Source organism: Ranitomeya variabilis, chromosome 7 (genome assembly GCF_051348905.1).
Source record: "Ranitomeya variabilis isolate aRanVar5 chromosome 7, aRanVar5.hap1, whole genome shotgun sequence".
NCBI classification, from domain to species: domain Eukaryota; kingdom Metazoa; phylum Chordata; class Amphibia; order Anura; family Dendrobatidae; genus Ranitomeya; species Ranitomeya variabilis.
The window spans coordinates 24610986-24638269 of NC_135238.1; the positions used below are offsets into that span (position 1 = coordinate 24610986).

Below are 27284 nucleotides of genomic sequence, written 5' to 3' on the forward strand. Positions count from 1 at the left end.
GGTCCAGATGCTGCTGCTGTATGCTGGTGGTGGTGGTGGTGAAGGTCATACCAGGGTCCGGGTGCTGAAGCTGCATGCTGGTGGCAGTGGAGGATGTCCAAGCAGGAGCAGCACTTGGCATGGTGGTGGTGGTGGGCTGTCCAACAGCACTCGGCATGGTGGTGGTGCTGTAGTGGTGTCCGGCAGGGCTTGGAATGGTGTTGGCCATGCAGTGGTATGCAGCAGAGCTCGGCATTGAGGTCAAGCTTGCCAGTGTTGGCACAGGTGGAAATGCCACCACTGACTGCTGAAAATACCAAGTCTGCTACATAGCCTGCATGAAAGCAGCATTGCAGGCCTGCATGTCATTCAGCTGGAGATCAGGAGTAAGGTGTTCCGACATGCCCTGTTCAATTTGATTAAAAAATGATGTGCTGGCCTCTGGAGGTCGGCTTTCACTTGGTCAAGGCTTCGGGTGACATCCTGGATAAGTGTCTTCATAAGGTTGAAGCCACTATCCAGTCTGTCTCCCATCGCCTTGTGAGTCCATCATGAAAGATCAAGCTCAAGTGCAAAAAATCAGGCATGAATGTCCTGTCCGAGGCCCTCTGCCGCTGGTGGGGATACGCCGAAAAAAAAATGGCAGAGGCCTGGGACAGGGGAACACCTGATGGACCAGCTTCCTGGTCTCCAGTCTGTGTTGCCTGTTATGACCTGGTGGTTAAGAGGCCACACTGATATGACCTGGTGGCTAAAACGCAACATGGGACGAGCTCTGAGAAGGTGGTATCTCTACTGACCGCAGTCCCTAATCCTAACAACAACACTAGTAATAGCCGTGGGATGTTCCTAACTCTCCCTAGACACCTCTTCACAGCCTAAGAACTAACTACCCCTAAAGAAGGAAATAGAAAGCTATCTTGCCTCAGAGAAAACCCCAAAAGGAAAGATAGCCCCCCACAAATATTGGCTGTGAGTGAAGAGGGAAATGACGTACACAGAAATGAAATCAGATTTCAGCAAAGGAGGCCAATACTAAACTTGATAGACAGAGAGAAAAGGATACTGTGCGGTCAGTATTAAAAACTACAAAATCCACGCAGAGTTTACAAAAATGAACTCCACACCGACTCACGGTGTGGAGGGGCAAATCTGCTTTCCCAGAGCTTCCAGCTAGCCTGAATATGACATAGTGACAAGCTGGACAAAAAGAGACATATTTGCAGAGAAATAGAGTCCAAGCAAATGGACAAACAAGGACTAGCAAAAACTTATCTTTTGCTGACAAGGTCAGGCCATATGAGAAATCCAAGGAGAGAACCAAATCCAAGCCAAGGACATTGACAGCTGGCATGAACTAAAGCCCAGAGCAGGTTTAAATAACAAACCCAGGCAAGGCGATTAGTGAAGGCAGCTGCCACAGCTACCCAAAGAAGCAGCAGTTCCACTCGAAACCACCAGAGGGAGCCCAAGGGCAGAACTCACAAAAATACCATTAGCAACCACAGGAGGGAGCTCCAGAACGGAATTCACAACAGTTGCCGGTCCACTTGCTGCTTCGCTGGTGGATGGCTGGGACGGGTCTGTGGCTGTTCGATGAAGGACCGCTCCAGAACCAGGCTCAAGGGTGCTGCTCCAGGTGCTGTGAAAAGAAAAGAAAAACATTAGTACCAAACATTTACAATAGTAAAAGCGCCAACTCCTGTGGAATAGAAAAATACAGATTAGGCAATACAATGCAGTCCAATATACCACAAAAATTCTTCTGTTCTCTGGGCAAGGACCGGTCTCAAAAATGCAAGGATGCGATGATATTTATATTTTCTGATCCTTGCTCCAGAACCACTGGGAACCCGGCTCTCCTGATGAAGGTCCTTGTTGAAGCGATCCTTCATCGAAAGCCAACGTGTTCTGACTTTGAGCACTGTAAAAAAAAAAAAATGGTTAGACAATACACTTTTGTCCGGGATCACAAAACTGTGTGTGATGAGAGAAACTCTCAGGAGTTTCTCTCATCACACACAGTTGTGTGATCCCAGCCAAGGTCATGCTGCATCACACCGCACTGCAATACTTATGAAAAGCCTTGCGGACCCGATCCGGGGTGTCATCCCATCCATCATCGATTGGGCCACCTCATTCCATAGTCGCCGGATCGTCACGTCTGAGTGCTGCAAAACCCGGGTGTCCCACAACGGGATTCACTCATAGACCAGGGAGATTAGGAGGTCATTGTCAATGAGGTCTTCATCCCGTTCTGGAACCTAGAAAAGAAAGAAAGACATTAATGTTGGAGCGATTAAAAAAAGGAAAAGAAAGAAAACAGAGACAGAAAACAGGCAAGAATAATTAAAGTCAAGAAAAAAAAAAACAGTAGTCAAGACCAAAAAGGTAAAGAAATAAGCAAAGTGAAGAAATGAACAGGCAAGAATAGTACAGTCAGGATACAATAAACAGAGTACAATCAGTCAGGTATACTTACACGCTGCCTTGCCACCCGAACTTGTCCATGTTGCTCCTGCTCGGCCTCTGCTGCAGTTGAAGAACTGTTCTGAAAAAGAAAAAAAAAAAAAATTGGCACATGTGTAGATGTGACAGAGAATACTTACCAATCTGAAGAGGTGAGTACTCACTTCACTTTCCTGTCCACCATGTTCAGGGCGAGGGCGCTCCTCTGAAGAAGACATTCTGATGAATGCTGCAAGAAAAAAAAGAGACAGAAATTATTAGTACATATAAAGAGAGAAAAAAGAAAAGACAGACATTGGCTTTTATACTCGCATTGTCCAAAGTGGAGATTCTTCACAGGTTCAGAGCTTCTTCTTTTCTTGTTCCCAGTCTGCAGAGTTTTGGACTGCCAATGCCCACGCCCTCTTTTTATCTGTCTGTGTGTGGGGGGTGGCTAATTATTGTCTAGACAGGTTTACTGTGGAAAAACACATGCATTCTCAAGCACAAACGCGTGTGCTTGCGAACGCATGCGTTCTCATAGAGAGGGAAAAAAAAGGTCAATATGAAAATAGCACCCTCCACGCCTCCTCAGTAGAAGCTATCGGTTTGTATAGAGATCCAATAGCTGCTGTTGCGCAGGTGCTGGCGGTACCATCTTTGCTGGAGACGAAAAAAAAGTTTCCTCCTCCAAGATGGCGCCAACTGCACAATAGCAACTATAGGTGATCTCCGAGAGCTGCTACTGCACAGGTCATGTTTTCAGGATTTCCATAGAATTGCACAGGTAGTGGAAGTATCATCAAGGCATCAGGAATTTTCTCACCTGTGCAACACTATGGAAATCCTGAAAACAGGACTTGAGGGCCGTGAGGACTGGAGTTTAGGAAACCCTGGTTTAGACCATATTGAGCTGCATGGAAATACACATTTATATCTCAGGTGAACACCATTAAAAAAAAAAATTGCATCCATCCCCACTAAAAAATATGTACCCCAAACATACAGAATTTCAAACCAAAACAATTCTGATATGATGAATAATAAAAATGTCAGGGCATCCAAAATGTGAAGACAAAATAATAAAGGAAATCACTGGACCCTGCTCCAGCGACCCCGGCTTCTGTCACTAGGCAGCACTATACTGACTTAGGGCGGCACTGGTGTATGGGAGGTGGTGATGTCGGCATGGGTTGGTGGCTCAGAGGTCACAAAAGCTTGTAGTAAAGTGTCCATCTAGAACATTTCACGTGAGTTTTCTTTGTGTCGGTGTCTTTATTATATATTATTATTTTCCCAGTTTTGAAATCCAGGCAAAAATATGATGAATAATCCACAAGCCATAATGGAGAAAGGAGAAAGACGGGGAGATGAGTGGCGGTGCAAAGAGGAAGTTCTTACAGGTAACCGTCCTGATGAGGAGTCACCACGAAATACATAAGAGTCACATTCTCCTCATTCACCAGACTGGACAATTTTTTTTTCAGTTGTTTTGGGCCATAGATTCCCCATTCAGCTTATATACAGTTTATATATGGCTGACAGTGCGATGGCGCTATGTAGGATAACATCGGCTGTGCATCTACAAAATGGATTTAAGAATAGACTGAGAGGATAGATCATCAGCGACATGTATCAAACCTCGTTTAGTCTTTTTTAATGATATCTATTATGGCTTCGGGATTAATATGTAACCTAATTGATATACTGAACTGGCAGAGCTTCAAACATACTTGTTTTAAGATATTTAAACAAAAATTAAGGGCGCTGCATAATCAATATATGGAGTAGACCTGCTGCAGCAAATATTATGACCACCTACCAAATAGTCCAATATTAGGCAAAACGCCAAAGTCAATAATCTATAAATGAAAATATTTGCGCTGCGGGTGCATTAGAAATACCCCTTAGATTTCCAAATGATAACAACAATAGTCCAAAATAATTCAAAATAACACACAGATTTGCACCAAAAGGTACCTTGTATTGTCCCTTGCACACACTTTTACCTTCCTTATTGTGGTAATGCGATTTTCATGGAGCGTTGTCACAGGTCCTTGTCGTCTTCAAGTGATTGTGTAGAAATGTCCACAGTTTGCTTGAATGGATCCGCAGGACTTCAAAAATATAGGTAATGAGGTGTAGATCTGTCCCGGCCGGTGACAGACACCCCTATTCTATTGTAAAAAATCACCCGCTTACTGAACAGGGATGCGCGCTTCCAGTAACAGCTTACCGGCGAGGTGCAGTCAAGCTGCAGGACCTCGCGTGACGTCACAAGCACGTGAAACCTCACGTGATCGGCTACAAAGTAAGTACAGACCGCACCATAGACCAAAGTTCATCCGACGCGTTTCGGAGTCGGCAGACTCCTTCCTCAGGGATTTTTTACAATAGAATAGGGGTGTCTGTCACCGTCCGGGACAGATCTACACCTCATTAGGCTACGTTCACATTTGCGTTGTGCGCCGCAGCGTCGGCGCCGCAGCGCACAACGCAAACAAAAACGCAGCAAAACGCATGCACAACGCTGCGTTTTGCGCCGCATGCGTCGTTTTTTTCATTGAATTTGGACGCAGCAAAAATGCAACTTGCTGCGTCCTCTGCGCCCCGACGCGGGCGCCGCAGCGACGCATGCGGCGCAAAACGCAAGTGCGCCGCATGTCCATGCGCCCCCATGTTAAATATAGGGGCGCATGACGCATGCGGCGCCGCTGCGGCGCCCGACGCTGCGGCGCTGGCCGCAAATGTGAACGTAGCCTTACCTATATTTTTGAAGTCCTGCGGATCCATTCAAGCAAACTGGACATTTCTACACAATCACTTGAAGACGACAAGGACCTGTGACAACGCTCCATGAAAATCGCATTACCACAATAAGGAAGGTAAAAGTGTGTGCAACGGACAATACAAGGTACCTTTTGGTGCAAATCTGTGTGTTATTTTGAATTATTTTGGACTATTGTTGTTATCATTTGGAAATCTAAGGGGTATTTCTAATGCACCCGCAGCGCAAATATTTTCATTTATAGATTATTGACTTTGGCGTTTTGCCTAATATTGGACTATTTGTTTTAAGATATTTGCCTCATAGTTACAGCCAGGAGTAGATTATAAGAGAAAGGAGAATAATGCCTGGGCTTATCCAGCCTATATTTGCACCATTGCCATGACTTCCTAATACACGACCATACGGCTCCTCCACTGTATGCTGCACATTTAGCTGTCAGAGAGCATGTGAGATGTACTCCACCTGATGGCACTGACTCCTAAGCATTTCCCGTGACACGAGTGGTGTGATATGAGCATGTCCTGCCCTCTGTCACATAGAAGTTGGGGTGCTAGTGGTTGACTTGAGGTAGTCACTGAGAAATAGACAACATTTTCAAAGCACACACCAAGCTATGCAATATATGGAATAATTTTCCTTTTTCAAGAACAGTCCAGGGCCACAGACATGTAATTAGTGATGTTAGTATAGACATACTAGACATACAATTATACCTGAGTCTGCTGTTCGATGTCTCTCTCGAATCCTCTGTAGAGATGAACGTCTGACAAAGTGTTTATCTGTTCTCTATGGATCGTGACAGGGTTACTGGTCCTGCACATGAGGGGAAATGTGTCACAAAGGTTGCTTTCCTGCGTGATGTGAAAGCCATCAGTGTTTTCTCCAGCATGATATGTGCTGAGACCAATTCAGTCGCTATATGGGCATGGCTTTTATGGTGGGTAGGTCAGAGATGGGCAGGACCCCTACCTACCATATCTAAACCTCCATGGTGTAGCTGGAGGGAGTTAAATGTCTAGCTAGTTTTTTTTCCCGCTGTCTGTGTGTGGAGGAAGGAAGCCTCCAGACAGCTAGCTCCTGCGAGAGCTGCTATATGTGTTGTCCCAGAGGCATTGGGCAGGACTGTGTATGAACTGTTTACTTTCTTTTGACCCAGAAAGACTGTTTTTTTTCTGTTACCAGTTTGGGGTTTTGGTTTATGAATAGTGATGATTGAATATACTCGTTAATCGAGATTTCCCGAGCATGCTTGGGTGTCCTCCGAGTATTTTTTAGTGCTCGGATATTTAGTTTTCATCGCCGCAGCTGAATGATTTACATCTCTTAGCCAGCATACGTACATGTGGGGGTTGCCTGGTTGCTAGGGAATCCCCACATGTAATCAAGCTAGCTAAGAGATGTAGATCATTCTGCTGCGGCGATGAAAACTAAATCTACGAACACTAAAAAATACTCGGAGGACACCCGAGCGTGCTTGGGAAATCTCAAGTAACGAGAATATTTGCTCATCACTATTTATGAAGTAATAAACCACCCAGACTTTAACCAAACGTGGTCCTGTGTCTACCTCGTGGAGCAGCTAAGTGAGCTAACCTTCCACAGGATAGAGAGAAGAAAAATGCTCCCATATGATCCATCAGTGCTTGTTACAGGCCGTTATCTGCCTTCATAAATATATAGTAGTAATATGCAGGTAAATAGTATTTAAATCATGTTGTATGAAATGTTTTACTTTTTCTCAAATTTGTAATTTTCTAATGTAGATGAATAAAAATTTTTAGTCTATTTTGTTCAAAAATCCATTCACTTTTATTCTTGGCAGATGAGTATACCACCAACCCCGAAGGACATCTGATATCTTCGTATTTGAAAGTAGAATATGATAGCTTCAAACAAGAAACATATGAAGAGCATGACAACATCTTAGATATATCCTCAGCCCTTCCTAGAGAAGAACTATCTTCTAATTCATTACAGACTGTTAAGCAAAATAAAAGGGTGGAAAATAAAAATGCGTCCATAGAAAAGAAGTCAATTTCATGCTCAGAATGTGAGAAATGTTTCACAGATAAATCAAAATTTGCTAAACATTGGAGAACTCACACAAGAGTGAAACAATTTTCTTGCTTAGAATGTGGGAAATGTTTTAATAGGAAATCAAGTCTTGTTGTACATGAGAGATGTCACTCAGGAGAGAAGCCATTTTCATGTTCAGAATGTGGGAAATGTTTTAGAGAAAAATCAACTCTTGTTATACATCAGAGAAATCACACAGGAGATAAGCCATATTCATGCACAGAATGTGGGAAATGTTATACCAAGAAATCTCATCTTATTATACATGAGAGAATTCACACAGGAGTGAAGCCATTTTCTTGTTCAGAATGTGGGAAATGTTTTACAAATAAAGGAATTCTTGTTACACATGAGAGATATCATAGAGGACAGAAGGAATTTTCATGTTCAGTATGTGAGAAACATTTTTATAAGAAAGCTCATCTTATTATACATGAAAGAATACACACAGGAGAGAAGCCATATTCATGTTTTGAATGTGGAAAATGTTTTACAGAAAACGCAAAACTTGTTACACATCAGAGAATTCACACAGGAGAAAAGCCATTTTCTTGCTCCCAATGTGGGAAATGTTTTTCTGATAAATCAAATTTGGCTGAACATGAGCTGTGTCACACAGGGGAGAGGCCATTTTTATGTTCAGAATGTGGGAAATGTTTTACTGAGAAATGTAGTCTTGTTAGGCATGAGAGAATTCACACAGGAGAGAAGCCATTCTCATGTTCAGAATGTGGGAAATATTTTTCTAGAAAATCTAATCTTGTTGCACATGAGAGAATTCACACTGGAGAGAAACCATTCTCATGTTCAGAATGTGGGAAATGTTTTACAGAAAATTCAACTCTTGTTGGACATCAGAGAATTCATACAGGAGAGAAGCCATTCTCATGTTCAGAATGTGGGAAATGTTTTTCTAAGAGTTCCCATCTTACTAGGCATCACATAAGTCACACTGAGAATAAGCAATTTTAACCTCTTAGTAACCAAGCCAATTTTTCAAATTTGACCTGTCACTTTATTGTTGTAATAAAAATAGAATTTTTCAAGTTATCCCACTTACCTGGAATATTTTTTTCCTGACACATTTTATTTTATAGCAAATAGATAAATGGCTGCACTCAATTGTACTAAAGCAAATGAATGTGTGATACATGAAATGTGAATAGCATAATGGCTTGTGAAATCTATTAAAAAAACACATGAGATGCTTAGCACAAAATTTGGCCAAAAAATGTGAGCCCATCCACCAATGTCAAGGTAATCTCATGGATCGGATGGGTCCCTGACCTGACTGCCTAGTGTGAACATGAGATTACTTTGACGTTGGTGGATGGGCTCACATTTTTGGGCCAAATTTTTTGCTAAGCATCTCATGTGTTTTTTCATAGATTTCACAAGCCATTATGCTATTCACATTTCATGTATCACACATTCATTTGCTTTAGTGCAATTGAGTGCAGCCATTTATCTATTTGCTATGTAAGTTGTTTTTGGTTATGCACCAGTTCAGACTAGTTCCTTGTTCAGTCAGTTTACCATTACTTGCTACATTTTATTTTATGTAAGTAATACATTTAAAACAATATATTTTCTTTTATTTATTAAAATGCAAGAAGTTTGTCAAACAAAAAATATGAATAATTTGCAATATTCATACTTTGGTGATACCTGTAAACCAAACAGTTATACTAATACATAAAAGATAATAAAATTTACCTTATGTTTTATTGTGTTACCATAATTGTTCAAATGTCCTTTCATTTTGTAAGAAGGATTAAAAGTTTAACAGCATGTTTTCATTAATTTAGCGCAATTCACAAAACTTATTTTCCAGTACTTCTTTCTGGACAGCACACCAGGAGGTAGTCTTTCCTTGTCCTATGACAGGACAGAATCACAGAGAGGTTAAAAGGCCCCACTCACCTCCACCCTTCAGTGTCTTTCCTGTCCCCACAGGGGAATGTCGCATGAGAGGTTGCTCCAAGAGTGAAGATATCTTATCCTGTGGAGTGTCAGAATATGGCCTCAGGGAGAACGGGTGGTCTTAGCCTTCCCTTCCTGCTGTCAAGCAGTCCAGGACAACATCTCTTAGGTAGAGGTCCCTCAGCCAACAACCAGCCTGTGCACATTTGCAATAATGCAACATTCCTAGTTGTGACACCGCTTCCCTCCAAGGTGGGTTCTCAGCATTACCAACTTCCCCTGTTCCTCTAATAGTAAGTAAAAGTAGCACAGGTAAATGCATGGTGTAAATGTTGTCTTGAAGGTCTAGGACTCTGGGTTGATACTAGCCTCATGCCATAGCTGGGCCTAGGTCTTCAAATGCTGAAATGTGTCTTCATGTGGAATCTAGGCCTTGGACCTCGAGGCTAAAGATTCGACACATGTCTGGGCTACATCTCATGATTCACTTCAGTTAGTCGCATGTCATGGCTGCACAGAGCTCATGATTCGACTTCAGAGTTTAACTTAGGCCGAGCATTTTGTAGTTAAATAAACAGTCTACTCTATCCGTAGGTGAACACCTGGGGTTAATTCTGCACTAGTGTTGAGCATTCCGATGCTGCAAGTATCGGGTATCGGCCGATACTTGCTGTATCGGAATTCCGATACCGGGATTCCGATACTCTTGTGGTATCGGGTATCGGGTATCGGAACAACATTAATGTTAAAATGTGTAAAATAGAGAATTAAAATAAAAAATATCGCTATACTCACCTGTCCGACGCAGCCGGGACCTCAGCGCAGGAACCGGCAGCGTTGTTTGTTTAAAATTCCCGCTTTTACATGGTTACGCGAAGTCCCGGCTTGTGATTGGTCAGGGCGGCCATGTTGCCGGGCCGCGGACCAATCACAGCAAGCCGTGACGAAAATACGTCACGGCTTGCTGTGATTGGTCCGCGTCCCGGCAACATGGCCGCCATTAACCAATCACAAGCCGTGACGTCACGGGAGGCTGGAAACGCGCTCATTTTAAAAAGGGCGCGTGTCCAGCCTCCCGTGACGTCACGGCTTGTGATTGGTTGCGTCGCGGTCAACCAATCACAAGCCGGGAGGCTGGACACGCGCCCATTTCAAAATGAGCGCGTCCAGCCTCCCGGCTTGTGATTGGTTGATCGCGGCGCAACCAATCACAAGCCGTGACGTCACGGGAGGCTGGACACGCGCCCATTTCAAAATGAGCGCGTCCAGCCTCCCGGCTTGTGATTGGTTGATCGCGGCGCAACCAATCACAAGCCGTGACGTCACGGGAGGCTGGACACGCGCCCATTTCAAAATGAGCGCGTCCAGCCTCCCGGCTTGTGATTGGTTGATCGCGGCGCAACCAATCACAAGCCGTGACGTCACGGGAGGCTGGACACGCGCCCATTTCAAAATGAGCGCGTCCAGCCTCCCGGCTTGTGATTGGTTGATCGCGGCGCAACCAATCACAAGCCGTGACGTCACGGGAGGCTGGACACGCGCCCATTTTAAAATGAGCGCGTGTCCAGCCTCCCGTGACGTCCCGGCTTGTGATTGGTCAGGGCGGCCATATTGCCGGGACGCGGACCAATCACAGCAAGCCGTGACGTAATTTCGTCACGGCTTGCTGTGATTGGTCCGCGTCCCGGCAACATGGCCGACCTGACCAATCACAAGCCGGGAATTCACGTAACCAAGTAATAGCGCGATTTTTAAACAAACAACGCTGCCGGTTCCCTCGCTGAAGTCCCGGCTGCGTCGGACAGGTGAGTATAGCGATATTTTTTATTTTAATTCTTTCTTTTACACATTTATATGGTTCCCAGGGCCTGAAGGAGAGTTTCCTCTCCTTCAGACCCTGGGAACCATCAGGGATACCGTCCGATACTTGAGTCCCATTGACTTGTATTGGTATCGGGTATCGGTATCGGATTGGATTCCGATACTGTGACGGTATCGGCCGATACTTTCCGATACCGATACTTTCAAGTATCGGACGGTATCGCTCAACACTATTCTGCACATTATCTCTGAAGACTGCCCTCCAGCTACACCAACATTAAATTGGCTCCTTCAGGTTGGGCTAATCAGACAATTGAAATGTACCACTCACAGTGGAGGTTTATCCTGAATTCAGATGGATTGCTTTCTTAAATGTAACTTTGAGTCTTGTCTCGCAAGCGCAATCCACGTCTGTGCCTCATAGCGCCTCTGGGCCTCATAGTCCCTTACAGTGCCTATATGCCTCATAGTGCCTCATGGGCGCCTCATAGCATCTCTGTGCCCCTCATGCCTCGTGGCCTTGCGCCTTTTGTTTCATGCTTCTGGATTTGTGTCGCTGGCCTTGCACTCCACACTTTGTGCTTCTATAGTTCCACTGCCCCCATGATAGATATCTACCCTATGTGATTGGAAGAATCTTTCCTCTAGATATAGATATATATATATATATATAATGTTCCCTGTTACACGCAACCAAGGTTTAGTCTGAGTCCAGGAAGAACTGTGAAACATCAGTCCTGTGCAGTGCTGCCACCTGGGATTTCAGGGCCCCACACTGGCAAAATTTTTTCTGCCCCCTTGAGATTCCATCCCAGCTCCTCCTCCACCCCTCGAACCTTCCACAGTCCCACTGCCCGCTCTTGGAAAAACTCCACTTATGCGCCATGTCCTCACCAATCACACATTAACAGTTCCCATTGAACACCATATCACATACATCAACCTTTGCTTTGGCCAAAAGATTTTTTAAGCCACCTCCATGGCAAGGTAGACCCTTTTGGCTGGGCCCTAATCTACTCTAACCTACTAAAAAATTCTTGAAATACCCAATACTCTTTTTAGGTATATTTTTTATTTATTTTTCTAAATTTTTTAAAATGACCAGTAATACCACTTGGAAGGGACCAAAACCGTCACATCACAGCTGGACCACATATTACCACCACATAGTGACCGAATAATACTACATACAAGGAACAAATAATGTCACACCATAGCTGGACCACATATTACCACCACTTAGTGACCGAATAATACAGTAATACAAGGAACAAATACTGCCACACCTTGACCAGATCATATATTACCGCATTGTGACCGAACGTTGGACATGACCATTAACCCCTTTCTGCTATTTGACATACTATCCTGTCGAGGTGACCTGGGACCTAATTCCCAGGGACGGGATAGTATGTCATAGGCGATCGGCCGCACTCACGGGGGGAGCGTGGCCGATCGCCGCCAGGTGTCAGCTAATTTTTACAGCTGACATCCAGCACTATGTGCCAGGAGCGGTCATGGATGGTCCTCAGTACGCTGATATCCCATATGTGGGGGTAAACCACTGTTTGGGCGCATGGCATAGCTCGGAAGGGAAGGAGCGCCGTTTGACTTTTCAATGCAAAATTGACTGGAATTGAGATAGGACACCATGTCGCGTTTGAAAAGCCCCTAATGTGCCTAAATATTGAGATCCCCCACAAGTGACACCATTTTGGAAAGTAAACCCCCTAAGGAACTTATCTAGATGTGTGGTGAGCACTTTGACCCATCAAGTGCTTCACAGAAGTTTATAATGTAGAGCCGTAAAAATAAAAAATCATATTTTTTCACAAAAATGATTTTTCGCCCCCAATTTTTTATTTTCCCAAGGGTAACAGAAGAAATTGGACCCCAAACGTTGTTGTGCAATTTGTTCTGAGTACACTGATATCCCATATCTGAGGGTAAACCACTGTTTTGGCGCATGGCAGAGCTCGGAAGGGAAAGAGCGCCGTTTGACTTTTCAATGCAAAATTGATGTACCTAAACAGTGGAAACCCCCCAATTCTAACTCCAACCCTAACCATAACCACACCCATAACCCGAATACACCCCCAGCCCTAACCCCAACACACCCCTAATCTCAACCCTGTCCACACCCATAACTCCAACACACCCCTAACACTAATCCCAACAATAACCCTAACCATACCCCTAACCCTGACACACCCCTAATCCCAACCATAAATGTAATCCAAACCCTAACTTTAGCCCCAACCCTAACTGTAGCCCTAACCCTAACTTTAGCCCCAACCCTAACTTTAGCCCCAACACTAACTTGGTGTCACTTGTGGGGGGTTTCAATGTTTAGGCACATCAGGGGCTCTGCAAACGCGATATGGCGTCCTATCTCAATTCCAGTCAATTTTGCATTGAAAAGTCAAACGGCACTCCTTCCCTTCCGAGCTCTGCCATGTGCCCAAACAGTTGTTTACCCCCACATATTGGGTATCAGCGTACTCAGGACAAATTGTACCACAACTTTTGCGGTTCAATTTCTCCTGTTACCCTTGGTAAAAATAAAACAAATTGGAGCTGAAGTAAATTTTTTGTGAAAAAAGTTAAATGTTCATTTTTTTAAACGTTCCAAAAATTCCTGTGAAACACCTGAAGGGTTAATAAACTTCTTGAATGTGGTTTTGGGCACCTTGAGGGGAGCAGTTTTTAGAATGGTGTCACACTTGGGTATTTTCTATCATATAGACCCCTCAAAGTTACTTCTAATGTGATGAAGTCCCTAAAAAAAAATGGTGTTGTGAAAATGAGAAATTGCTGGTCAACTATTAATCCTTATAACTCCCTAACAAAAAAAAATTTTGGTTCCAAGGTTGTGCTGACGTAAAGTAGACATGTGGGAAATGTTACTTATTAAATATTTTGTGTGACATATCTTTGTGATTTAAGGGCATAAAAATTCAAAGTTGGAAAATTGCAAAATTTTCAAAATTTTCGCCAAATTTCTTTTTTTTCACAAATAAACACAGGTAATATCAAAGATTTTTTACCACTATCATGAAGTACAATATGTCACAAGAAAACAATGTTAGAATCATCAGGATGCATTGAAGCATTCCAGAGTTATAACCTCATAAAGGGACAGTGGTCAGAATAGTAAAAATTGGCCCGGTCATTAACGTGCAAACCACCCTTGGGGGTTAAGGGGTTAATGGATTATCAGCGGATAGGTGAGGAATATAGTGTTTTATTATTTTTTGTCCTTTACAGTGGGACACAGGCATCACTGGATTTTTGGCAGAAAGGTGAGTACAACTTTGCTTTTTTCTATTTATTTTTTGTGAATACATTTTTATTTCAAAGAAAGGAGTCTGTATCTTTGTTTCAATTAAAATGACTTTTCTCTGTGTTTTTATTACATTTCACTATGAGGTTACTATTGGGGGTGTTTTATAGATGCCTCTCCATTACTAACAAATGGGCTTGATGTCAGCTGACATTACGAAGCTGACATCAACCCCACAAACATTACCCCACTTGCCACAGCACCAGGGCAAGTGGGAAGAGCAGGGCAAAGTGCCAGAATTGGCGCATCTAATAGGTGAGAATTTTCAGGGGCAGCTGTGGGCTGTTATTTTTAGACTTTGAAGGGCCATTATACATGGCCCCTTCCGAGTCTGAGAATACTGCACCCCAGCTATTCGCTTTAGTTTGGCTGATTGTCAAAAATAGGGGGAGTCCAATATTCTTGATGATCAGGCATGATAAAGCTGACATCTCGTGGCTGCAGCCTGCAGCTATCGGTTTTGCCTGCGCCAATTAGTTGGACCGCGCATAAATTTTTATTTTATTTACTTATTACACAAGCACCAGCTGGTGAATACTCTCATCATCATACATCCCAAGGTGCCAGAGCTGACGTCAGTTAGGTGAAGTGAGTTCATTGGCTGTGAACTCCCAGGACCTTTCTGACGGCACCGTGAGCAGATGCTGCTCAGGGTCTCTGCTGAATGGCAGGCTGTATGGTCGCATCATGCAACCATGCAGCCTACCATCTAGTTATAGCAGAGCTAGACCCGTTGTGGAACAAATGGATTATCTTCTCAGCAGACAGTTGATGAATATTGTTTGTTATTATTTTAACTATCTTGCAGGGGACAATGTCTTCACAAATGGACGATGCTGTAAGTATGGTTAGTTAAGATTGATTATATGAGTCTGTGTCATTATTTCAATTAAAGGACTTTATTCTGTGTGTCTTTTTATACTTTATGACTTTGGGATTATTAATGGGGGCATCTAATAGATGCATCTCTTTTACTAACCTCTGGGCTTGAGGTCACCTGACAATACAAAGGTGACATCAACCCCCCCAACTATCGCCCCACTTGCCACTGCATCAGGGTAAATGGGAAGAGTGAGGCTAAGTATCAGAATTGGCACATCTTGTAGATGCGCCTTTTCTGAGGCGGCTGAGAGCTGATGTTTTTAGCCTCGACTATTAATATCAGCCCTCAGCTGTTTGCCTAGTGATGTGGTCCCTAAAAGAAAAATGGTGTGGTAAAAATGAGAAATTGCTGGTCAACTTTTAACCCTTATAACTCCCTAACAAAAAAAAATGTTGGTTCCAAAATTGTGCTGATGTAAAGTAGACATGTCGGAAATGTTACTAATTTAGTATTTTGTGTGACATATCTCTGTGTTTTAAGGGCATAAAAATTAAAAGTTGGAAAATTGCAAAATGTTCGCCAAATTTCCATTTTTTTTCACAAATAAACGCAGGTAATATCAAGGAAATTTTACCACTATCATGAAGTACAATATGTCACGAGAAAATAATGTCAGAATCATCAGGATCCGTTTAAGCGTTCCAGAGTTATAACCTCATAAAGGGACAGTGGTCAGAATTGTAAAAATTGGCCCGGTCCATAACGTGCAAACCACCCTTGGGGGTTAAGGGGTTAAAAACAACATCCGCTGAAGTTTACGAGACTGTTTTCAGAAAGTTTGTTAACCCTTCAGATACTTTATAAGAAATAATGCAAAACAGAATTATTGTAACAACAAATTGCGGGGGCTATGAAAACTTGAAAAAAATTGAGTTCTATACACAATTTATAAAAAATAAAAAAAAGGTACTTTATTACATATAATGATAATACAACAATGTAGTTAAAAAAAGCACAAACACAGGATATATAACCCTAGTAAAAACATATGGGTCCAAGGCATAAAGAATACTAGTAAACACCATCATGATGCTGAAATAGAGGCACTTTAAATCTTAAATGTATTCAGTATATCTTGTCAGCCATATATAGTAGCAACTGTTCTTGCACATCAATGTAGTCCCATTAAGCTGACACACATGAGTGAGAAAACCTATTATAAAGAGTTCCCTAGGACTGCCATAGTGACATAACGCTCACACAGAAAAGAAAGCTAGTGCCCTTAACAGCTCAACCTCGTACCCATGATGGAAGTGACAGAATGCCGAGGAGCCAAGTCTACCCCCTGACGCGTGTTTGCTTTATCGAAAGGGAATGAACAAGGTTTCCCCAGACCGGCATTTTATAGTCATCTTCATTATGCGGCGTGTCAGTATTGCTCCTCCGCACCGCCGTCACCGCTGAAAGAAGCTCTCCGTTCCCCGGCATTCACCAAGCGCGCACGTCATGGGGAAATCACCAGATTACATCAAAGGACATGCGCACTTGGGAGACTAAACCCGGAGGTACGAGGTCTCTCCAGAGGGCACGGAGCGCATGCGCGAGACAGCGACCATCATATTGAAGCCAAAAAATAGAGGAAGAGAAAATACATCCGATAGCAGCCATAATCTTGGAGTCCAACCAGAAATAAGATTTAAAAGAGGCATGGTATGTAATACCATAGTTATAGTAAGACGTGCAAATGAGTGCATATATAAAGTGCAGGAATCCAAAATGTGAAAATAAAATTAAAAATGTCACAAAAAAACTGAAAATGTGCAAATGAAATAAATAAATATACATAATGTAAATATAAAGCACATATAAATATAAGATATATACTGTACATTGTGGTCGCTATGAATGTGGGGGGCTGTGGGTGTAACTTTCATGCTGTGGGGGTTATCATACTGTGTGTGGGGTGATTGTAGGGGCTACTGTGAAGGAAGCCCCTGTTCCTCCCACGTCACCAATCCGTGACGTCACTACACAGGCACAGCTCTCCGGTGCCCCCTTCGTCTCAGGTCAGTAAGGGAACTGCACCTAGAGCAAATGGCCGCCGGGGAGACTGCCCTGTTACCCACACTGGGTATTCTAGGATTCGCAATCAGAGTAAAAGGATCAGCCCAAAATTAACTTATGATTTAATTGCCTTAAAGGGAACCTATCACCCCGTTTTTTTCGGTATGAGATAAAAATACTGTTAAATATGGCCTGAGCTGTGCATTACAATAGTGTAGTTTGTGGACCCCGATTCCCCACCTATGCTGCCGAAATACGTTACCAAAGTAGTCATTTTCGCCTGTCAATCAGGCTGGTCAGGTCGGATGGGCGTGGCTTCTTCCCCCAGATATTGCGTAGTTTTCCGTTGGTGGCGTAGTGGTGTGCGCATGTCCAAGGTCCCCAATCCTGCACGGGGGGGTGAAAATAGCAGCGATGTCCGTTATTCCATTGGTGGTCGGTGGGCGCGGCCATCTTCCTTTGGCCGCGCGTGCGCAGAAGCGGCGCTCTGCTGGCCGCGGCTTCAGGAAAATGGCCGCCGCGATCTCCATCTGCGCACGCGCGGCATCCCGCGGCCATTTTCCTGAAGCCGCGGCCAGCAGAGCGCCGCTTCTGCGCACGCGCGGCCAAAGCAAGATGGCCGCGCCCACCGACCACCAATGGAATAACGGACATCGCTGCTATTTTCACCCCCCCGTGCAGGATTGGGGACCTTGGACATGCGCACACCACTACGCCACCAACGGAAAACTACGCAATATCTGGGGGAAGAAGCCACGCCCATCCGACCTGACCAGCCTGATTGACAGGCGAAAATGACTACTTTGGTAACGTATTTCTGCAGCATAGGTGGGGAATCGGGGTCCACAAACTACACTATTGTAATGCACAGCTCAGGCCCTATTTAACAGTATTTTTATCTCATACCGAAAAAAACGGGGTGATAGGTTCCCTTTAAGGGCGCACTAGGTAATTACAAGAAATATACAATCACAATATATCAAGAGTTACAGTCAGAGTACAATACAACAACAATGATACAAGGCTTAAGGTATAAAGCTGGAGGTCACTTTACCAGGTTAGAGGTCGCTTGTGGAAGCCGGGGGGCGCAGCGTTCCGCATGTCCAAAACTTTAGTTGCCGGGCAGCCCCCAGAAAGCGTGTGCTTGCTCCCCTCTGGCTGGCATGCCTGTCATGGTTCTCAATGGCAAGAGACCGTAGTAAAGCATACAAAAGGACTAGCTCTTGGAAGATGGGAACTCGAGCTGACCGTGAGCTAAACCTACCGCACAACTAACAGTGGCCGGGTAGCGTGCCTACGTTTTATCCCTAGACGCCCAGCGCCAGCCGGAGGACTGACTGACCCTAGCAGAGGAAAATACAGACCTGGCTTACCTCTAGAGAAATTTTCCCCAAAAGGCAGACAGTAGCCCCCACATATATTGTCGGTGATTTTAGAGGAAAATGACATACGAAGTATGAAGATAGGTTCAGCAAATTGAGGTCCGCTTACTAGATAGTAGGAAGACAGAAAAGGGAACTTCACAGTCAGCTGAAAACCCTTTCAAAACACCATCCCGAAATTACTTTAAGACTCTAATATCAACTCATGACACCAGAGTGGCAATTTCAGCTCACAAGAGCTTCCAGCCTCAGAAATATTCAAAAACAGAGAACTGGAACAAAAATGCAAAACAATCTTAGGACTACAAGTCCAACTTAGCTGATAGTAGTCTAGGAGCAGGAACATGCAACAGAAAGGCTTCTGGTAACATTGGCGGCCGGCATAGAAATGACTGAGGAGCAAGGCTAAATAGAAACTCCCACATCCTGATGGAAACAGGTGAACAGAGGAGATGAAGCACACAAGTTCAGTACCACCAGTAACCACCGGGGGAGCCCAGAAACCAAATTCACAACAGTACCCCCCCCTCAAGGAGGGGGCACCGAACCCTCACCAGAACCACCAGGGCGATCAGGATGAGCCCTATGAAAGGCACGGACCAAATCGGAGGCATGAACATCAGAGGCTGTCACCCAAGAATTATCCTCCTGACCGTAGCCCTTCCACTTGACCAAATACTGAAGTCTCCGTCTGGAAACACGGGAGTCCAAGATCTTCTCGACAACGTACTCCAACTCACCCTCAACCAACACCGGAGCAGGAGGCTCAACGGAAGGCACAACCGGTACCTCATACCTGCGCAACAATGACCGATGGAAGACATTATGAATAGAAAAAGATGCAGGGAGGTCCAAACGAAAGGACACAGGGTTAAGAATCTCCAATATCTTGTACGGGCCGATGAACCGAGGCTTAAACTTAGGAGAAGAAACCTTCATAGGGACAAAACGAGAAGACAACCACACCAAGTCCCCAACACAAAGACGAGGACCAGCACAACGACGGCGGTTGGCAAACTGCTGAGTCTTCTCCTGGGACAACTTCAAATTGTCCACCACATGCCCCCAAATCTGATGCAACCTCTCCACCACAGCATCCACTCCAGGACAATCCGAAGACTCCACCTGACCGGAAGAGAAACGAGGATGAAACCCCGAATTACAGAAGAAAGGAGAAACCAAGGTGGCAGAACTAGCCCGGTTATTGAGGGCAAACTCCGCCAAGGGCAAAAAGGCAACCCAATCATCCTGATCCGCAGACACAAAACACCTCAAATAAGTCTCCAAGGTCTGATTAGTTCGCTCGGTCTGGCCATTAGTCTGAGGATGGAAAGCAGACGAAAAAGACAAATCAATGCCCATCCTAGCACAGAACGCTCGCCAAAATCTAGACACGAATTGGGTTCCCCTGTCAGAAACGATATTCTCCGGAATACCATGCAAGCGAACCACATTTTGAAAAAACAGAGGAACCAGCTCGGATGAGGAAGGCAATTTAGGCAAGGGGACCAAATGGACCATCTTAGAGAAACGGTCACACACCACCCAGATGACAGACATCTTCTGAGAAACAGGGAGATCAGAAACAAAATCCATGGAGATGTGAGTCCAAGGCCTCTTCGGAATAGGCAAAGATAACAACAATCCACTAGCCCGAGAACAACAAGGCTTGGCCCGAGCACAAACATCACAAGACTGCACAAAACCTCGCACATCTCGCGACAGGGAAGGCCACCAGAAGGACCTAGCCACCAAATCCCTGGTACCAAAGATTCCAGGATGACCAGCTAACGCAGAAGAATGGACCTCCGAGATGACTCTACTGGTCCAATCATCCGGAACAAACAGTCTACCAGGCGGGCAACAATCAGGTCTATCCGCCTGAAACTCCTGCAAGACCCGTCGCAAGTCTGGGGAAACAGCAGATAATATCACTCCATCCTTAAGGATACCTGTAGGTTCAGAATTACCAGGGGAATCAGGCTCAAAACTCCTAGAAAGGGCATCCGCCTTCACATTTTTAGAACCCGGTAGGTAAGAAACCACAAAATTAAACCGAGAGAAAAATAACGACCAGCGCGCCTGTCTAGGATTCAGGCGCCTGGCAGACTCAAGATAAATCAAATTCTTGTGGTCGGTGAATACCACCACCTGATGTCTAGCCCCCTCAAGCCAATGACGCCACTCCTCAAAAGCCCACTTCATAGCCAAGAGCTCCCGATTACCAATATCATAATTTCGCTCAGCGGGCGAAAATTTACGAGAAAAGAACGCGCAAGGTCTCATCACGGAGCAGTCGGAACTTTTCTGCGACAAAACCGCCCCAGCTCCGATTTCTGAAGCGTCGACCTCAACCTGAAAAGGAAGAGTAACATCAGGCTGACGCAATACAGGGGCGGAAGAAAAGCGGCGCTTAAGCTCCCGAAAGGCCTCCACAGCAGCAGGGGACCAATCAGCAACATCAGCACCCTTCTTAGTCAAATCAGTCAACGGCTTAGCAACATCAGAAAAACCAGTTATAAATCGACGATAAAAATTAGCAAAGCCCAAAAACTTCTGAAGGCTCTTAAGAGAAGAGGGTTGCGTCCAATCACAAATAGCCTGAACCTTGACAGGGTCCATCTCAATGGAAGAGGGGGAAAAAATGTACCCCAAAAACGAAATCTTTTGAACCCCAAAAACACACTTAGAACCCTTTACACACAAGGAATTAGAGCGCAAAACCTGAAAAACCCTCCTGACCTGTTGGACATGAGAGTCCCAGTCATCCGAAAAAATCAAAATATCATCCAGATACACAATCATAAATTTATCCAAATATTCACGGAAAATGTCATGCATAAAAGACTGAAAGACTGAAGGGGCATTTGAAAGACCAAAAGGCATTACTAAATACTCAAAATGGCCCTCAGGCGTATTAAATGCGGTTTTCCACTCATCCCCCTGCTTAATTCGCACTAAATTATACGCCCCACGAAGATCAATCTTAGAGAACCACTTGGCCCCCTTTATTCGAGCAAACAAATCAGTAAGCAGTGGCAAAGGATACTGATATTTAACCGTGATTTTATTCAAAAGCCGATAATCAATACACGGCCTCAAAGAGCCATCTTTTTTAGATACAAAGAAAAAAACGGCTCCTAAGGGAGATGACGAAGGACGAATATGTCCCTTTTCCAAGGACTCCTTAATATATTCCCGCATAGCAGCATGTTCAGGCACAGATAGATTAAATAAACGACCCTTTGGAAACTTACTGCCCGGAATCAGATCTATAGTACAATCGCAATCTCTGTGCGGAGGTAGTGAACCAAGTTTAGGCTCCTCAAAAACGTCACGATAATCAGATAAAAATTCCGGAATCTCAGAGGGAATAGATGACGAAATGGAAACCAAAGGTACGTCCCCATGAGTCCCCTGACATCCCCAGCTTAACACAGACATTGCTTTCCAGTCGAGGACAGGGTTATGAGATTGCAGCCATGGCAATCCAAGCACCAATACATCATGTAGATTATACAACACAAGGAAGCGAATAATCTCCTGGTGATCCGGATTAATACGCATAGTTACTTGTGTCCAGTATTGTGGTTTATTACTAGCCAATGGCGTGGAGTCAATACCCTTCAGAGGTATAGGAACTTCCAGAGGCTCTAAATTAAACCCACAGCGTTTGGCAAAGGACCAATCCATAAGACTCAAAGCGGCGCCAGAGTCGACATAGGCGTCCGCGGTAATAGACGATAAAGAGCAAATCAGGGTCACAGATAGAATAAACTTAGACTGTAAAGTGCCAATTGAAACAGACTTATCAACCTTCTTAGTACGTTTAGAGCATGCTGATATAACATGAGTTGAATCACCACAATAGAAGCATAACCCATTTTTTCGCCTAAAATTCTGTCGTTCGCTTCTGGACAGAATTCTATCACATTGCATAATCTCTGGCGCCTTCTCAGTAGACACCGCCAAATGGTGCACAGGTTTGCGCTCCCGCAAACGCCGATCAATCTGAATAGCCATTGTCATGGACTCATTCAGACCTGTAGGCACAGGGAACCCCACCATAACATCTTTAATGGCATCAGAGAGACCCTCTCTGAAATTCGCCGCCAGGGCGCACTCATTCCACTGAGTAAGCACAGACCACCTACAAAATTTTTGGCAGTATATTTCAACCTCATCTTGCCCTTGAGACAGGGCCATCAAGGCTTTTTCAGCCTGAATCTCTAAATGAGGTTCCTCATAAAGCAACCCCAAAGCCAGGAAAAACGCATCCACATTGAGCAACGCAGGATCCCCTGGTGCCAAAGCAAATGCCCAATCCTGAGGGTCGCCCCGGAGCAAGGAAATCACAATCCTGACCTGCTGTGCAGGATCTCCAGCGGAGCGAGATCTCAGAGACAAAAATAATTTACAATTATGTTTGAAATTCTGGAAGCGAGATCTATCCCCGGAGAAAAATTCAGGTAAAGGAATTCTAGGTTCAGATATAGGAGCATGAATTACAAAATCCTGTAAACTTTGAACCTTCATAGCGAGATTATCCAAACCAATAGCTAAACTCTGAGGATCCATTTTAATCAGGTGAAATCAGAACCATTCAAGGATTAGAAGGAGAGAGAGACGAAGGCTGCAGTAAGCAGAGATGCAAGTGAATCAACTAATGAGCAAACTCAGAGGAAAAAAAAAAAAAAAAATTCTCTGCAGACTTCTTTTCTCTCCTTTCTTCTGCCAATTATTTTAACTCTGGGCCGGCCAAACTGTCATGGTTCTCAATGGCAAGAGACCGTAGTAAAGCATACAAAAGGACTAGCTCTTGGAAGATGGGAACTCGAGCTGACCGTGAGCTAAACCTACCGCACAACTAACAGTGGCCGGGTAGCGTGCCTACGTTTTATCCCTAGACGCCCAGCGCCAGCCGGAGGACTGACTGACCCTAGCAGAGGAAAATACAGACCTGGCTTACCTCTAGAGAAATTTTCCCCAAAAGGCAGACAGTAGCCCCCACATATATTGTCGGTGATTTTAGAGGAAAATGACATACGAAGTATGAAGATAGGTTCAGCAAATTGAGGTCCGCTTACTAGATAGTAGGAAGACAGAAAAGGGAACTTCACAGTCAGCTGAAAACCCTTTCAAAACACCATCCCGAAATTACTTTAAGATTCTAATATCAACTCATGACACCAGAGTGGCAATTTCAGCTCACAAGAGCTTCCAGCCTCAGAAATATTCAAAAACAGAGAACTGGAACAAAAATGCAAAACAATCTTAGGACTACAAGTCCAACTTAGCTGATAGTAGTCTAGGAGCAGGAACATGCAACAGAAAGGCTTCTGGTAACATTGGCGGCCGGCATAGAAATGACTGAGGAGCAAGGCTAAATAGAAACTCCCACATCCTGATGGAAACAGGTGAACAGAGGAGATGAAGCACACAAGTTCAGTACCACCAGTAACCACCGGGGGAGCCCAGAAACCAAATTCACAACACATGCCCTGTTTCTTAGCTGGTCATCTTCTGTGTGTCCCACTCTCCACATGTTCCAGCTCTTAACCCTGCCGTGTCCCTCCCCCTGTAGCTGGGTGGGCTTAGCAATCTCCACCCCTCTGCCTCCCTGCAAGATTTATTCCAATATCTAATAAATGGGATAACTTCTCTCAGGATGATCGGATCAGTACCCGGGCAGTACCAGCGCCTGTGGTTTGTTCTGCCGGTCGGACAGGGATCAAACCTGGACCCATTCGGTCCCCGTGGGAGGCTGATCTCTATATCTCGGGTTTCAGCCCCCCCACGGACACAGGAGTCGCACTATTAGATGCACAATTTCTTTAGGACGAGGGGAATAGTTTTATGAGCCGGTACCTCGGATTATGCGTCCATAATTCATGATTCCCTGTTGTAGACGGTTTGACTGGACAGCCATAAGAGATGTGCATCCAGTGGCCACTTGACATGCGTGGTTTAATTAAGCCCCCAGGCATTTCCAAGCCCCCTGCTGGTGTGGCTTCCTCCCTGAGCTTTGAAGTACCTTCTGCAATGTACACTGAGCTCAGCCGATTACCATACTAATAGGCACTATGTTCATTAGAAAAGGTGGGGGCCAGGAGCACTCCTCTCTGCAGACCTGTGACCAGGAGACAAAATGGAGTCACGCCAATCTGTGTTAGTATGCCCGTCCAAGATGGCGGCTGTTCCCTCATCACACCTCCCTGCTTTAGAGGACACTAGGGGGCATCACATTCCTGTGTTCCCCCATGCGCCCATCCGCACCTCCTCCTTGCCGGGACAACCCAGCAGCGTTACCATGGTCTCTGCCCCCTCGCCCTTCTCTCTCTGAGGCTGTCTCTGCCTCCTCCTCTCTCTTTCTGAGGCTGTCCCTGCCTCCTCCTCTGTCCCTCTCTGAGGCTGTCTCTGCCTCTCCCTCTCTCTTTCTGAGGCTGTCCCTGCCCCCTCCTCTGTCTCTCTCTGAGGCTGTCTCTGCCTCCTCCTCTCTGTCTCTGAGGCTGTCCCTGCCTCCTCCTCTGTCCCTCTCTGAGGCTGTCTCTGCCTCTCCCTCTCTCTCTGAGGCTGTCTCTGCCTCTCCCTCTCTCTTTCTGAGGCTGTCCCTGCCCCCTCCTCTGTCTCTCTCTGAGGCTGTCTCTGCCTCCTTCTCTCTTTCCCTGAGGCAGTCTCTGCCTCCTCCTCTGTCTCTCTCTCTGAGGCTGTCTCTGCCTCCTTCTCTCTTTCCCTGAGGCAGTCTCTGCCTCCTCCTCTGTCTTTCTCTGAGGCTGTCTCTGCCTCCTCCTCTCTGTCTCTGAGGCTGTCCCTGCCTCCTCCTCTGTCCCTCTCTGAGGCTGTCTCTGCCTCTCCCTCTCTCTCTGAGGCTGTCTCTGCTGCTCCCTCTCTCTTTCTGAGGCTGTCCCTGCCTCCTCCTCTGTCCCTCTCTGAGGCTGTCTCTGCCTCTCCCTCTCTCTCTGAGGCTGTCTCTGCCTCTCCCTCTCTCTTTCTGAGGCTGTCCCTGCCCCCTCCTCTCTCTCTCTCTGAGGCTGTCTCTGCCTCTCCCTCTCTCTTTCTGAGGCTGTCCCTGCCCCCTCCTCTCTCTCTCGCTGAGGCTGTCTCTGCCTCCTTCTCTCTTTCCCTGAGGCAGTCTCTGCCTCCTCCTCTGTCTCTCTCTGAGGCTGTTTCTGCCCCCTCCTCCCTCTTTCTGAGCGGATAGGGTACCCCTAACTGTCGGTCCCTGGGCCACGCCTCCGGTGAACCCTGCTGGACCGTTACCTGGAACAGCCATCCCTGGTCCCAGACCACCCGCTCGCGGTCTGACTCCCCAGGAGGCTGTGCCGCCTGCTCCTTGAGAGCTTTCAGGCTAGCGTCAGCTTCCAACGCTGCCTGAAATCCCTGACTCGATGTGGCGAGAATGGACGACACTGCCACATCCGCTGTCAGCTCCCCGGGATCTGTCTCCTGGCCGCTGTCTGACTCGGCCGCCACTTGGTCAGAGAGGGGGAAGCCGTCGGACCTCTGCAAGGCTCCTTGGGCTCCGGCGCTCCCACTCCTGGTGACAGCGGCCACGGCCGCTGTGCCCACGGGTAGCGCCTGCTTCCCCCCGGCTCCTGACCAAGTCGCCGGGTCAGGCAGACTTCCCTGCCCTCCTGACATCCCGGGTGTGGGGAACTCCTGCCCTGGGGTCTTACCTGGTGGCTCCTCTCCTGGGACGCCTCCGCCCCCCATGGCCTGTTCCTCTTCCTGCAGGGGCCCTAGACTCAGCAGGCTGGATTCACTTAGGGGCCCTACACTTCCCGTAGCAGCCCCTCCCTCCACCCCTGAGCTCTCCCCTACAGTCTCCTCACCTGTCCTCCCTGTGAGCCCTGTGTGTGTGGTGTCAGTGCAGGTATTACCCTCAGGTTTCACTCCCTCCCCCGCTGTTGGAGGCACATTCAACACATCAACATTCACAGTAGAGTCATGACATTCTTGGGGAGCCGAACTTGGGGGTTCAGTGGCCACATACTGAGACACTATCCGCCCCAAATCGGTCCCAAGTAATACATTGGCAGGAATATTTGACGTTACTCCCACCTCCCGCACTCCCCTCCTGGCGCCCCAGTCCAAAAACACCTTGGCTACACGCAGCGCCGGTTCCACGCCTCCAATTCCGGAGACGGAAAGGGTTTTTCCCGGTACCAAGTCTTGAGGGGACACCACCTCAGGACGTAACAGGGTTCGTTCAGCGCCTGTGTCCCGCAGTCCCATGACCGCTGTGCGGCCGATAGTGATGGGTTGGTAATTGTCCAGGGACCTCCCACCACCCCCTCCCACACATAAAACAGTGGACGGTTTCGGGGACAGGGATGGGGCCTTAAGACGCTGGGGACATGCAGACTTGAAGTGTCCCAGCTGGTTGCAGTGATGACAACGTCTGGGTTCTGCGCCTGGCCTGGAGAGGGCAGCAGGGGGGTACACCCCTTGCACTCTGGGGGCTGGGGAAACAGGGGCAGGATTGGGCTTACCCCCTCTCCAGGTGCTGCTGGCAGGCTTCTTCGGCTCAGGCACCCTGTTATTGGCATACTCATCTGCCAGGGCGGCTGTAGCAGAAGCCCCCTTCGGTTTCCGGTCACGAAGGAACTGCTGGAGGTCCTCTGAGCAGTTCCA

At 46.0% G+C, this 27284-nt stretch overlaps 1 protein-coding gene across 1 annotated transcript in view; it reads left to right on the forward strand.

Annotated features, from left to right (window-relative positions):
• The window catches only part of LOC143786182 (uncharacterized), a 113552-nt gene that overhangs the window by 34124 nt on the left and 52144 nt on the right, over window positions 1-27284 (forward strand). The window contains exons 3-4 of the mRNA XM_077275470.1: window positions 3734-3830; window positions 7041-8231. Coding sequence (XP_077131585.1) covers window positions 3734-3830; window positions 7041-8231 — 1288 coding nt within the window. The remainder of the gene's footprint in view (window positions 1-3733; window positions 3831-7040; window positions 8232-27284) is intronic.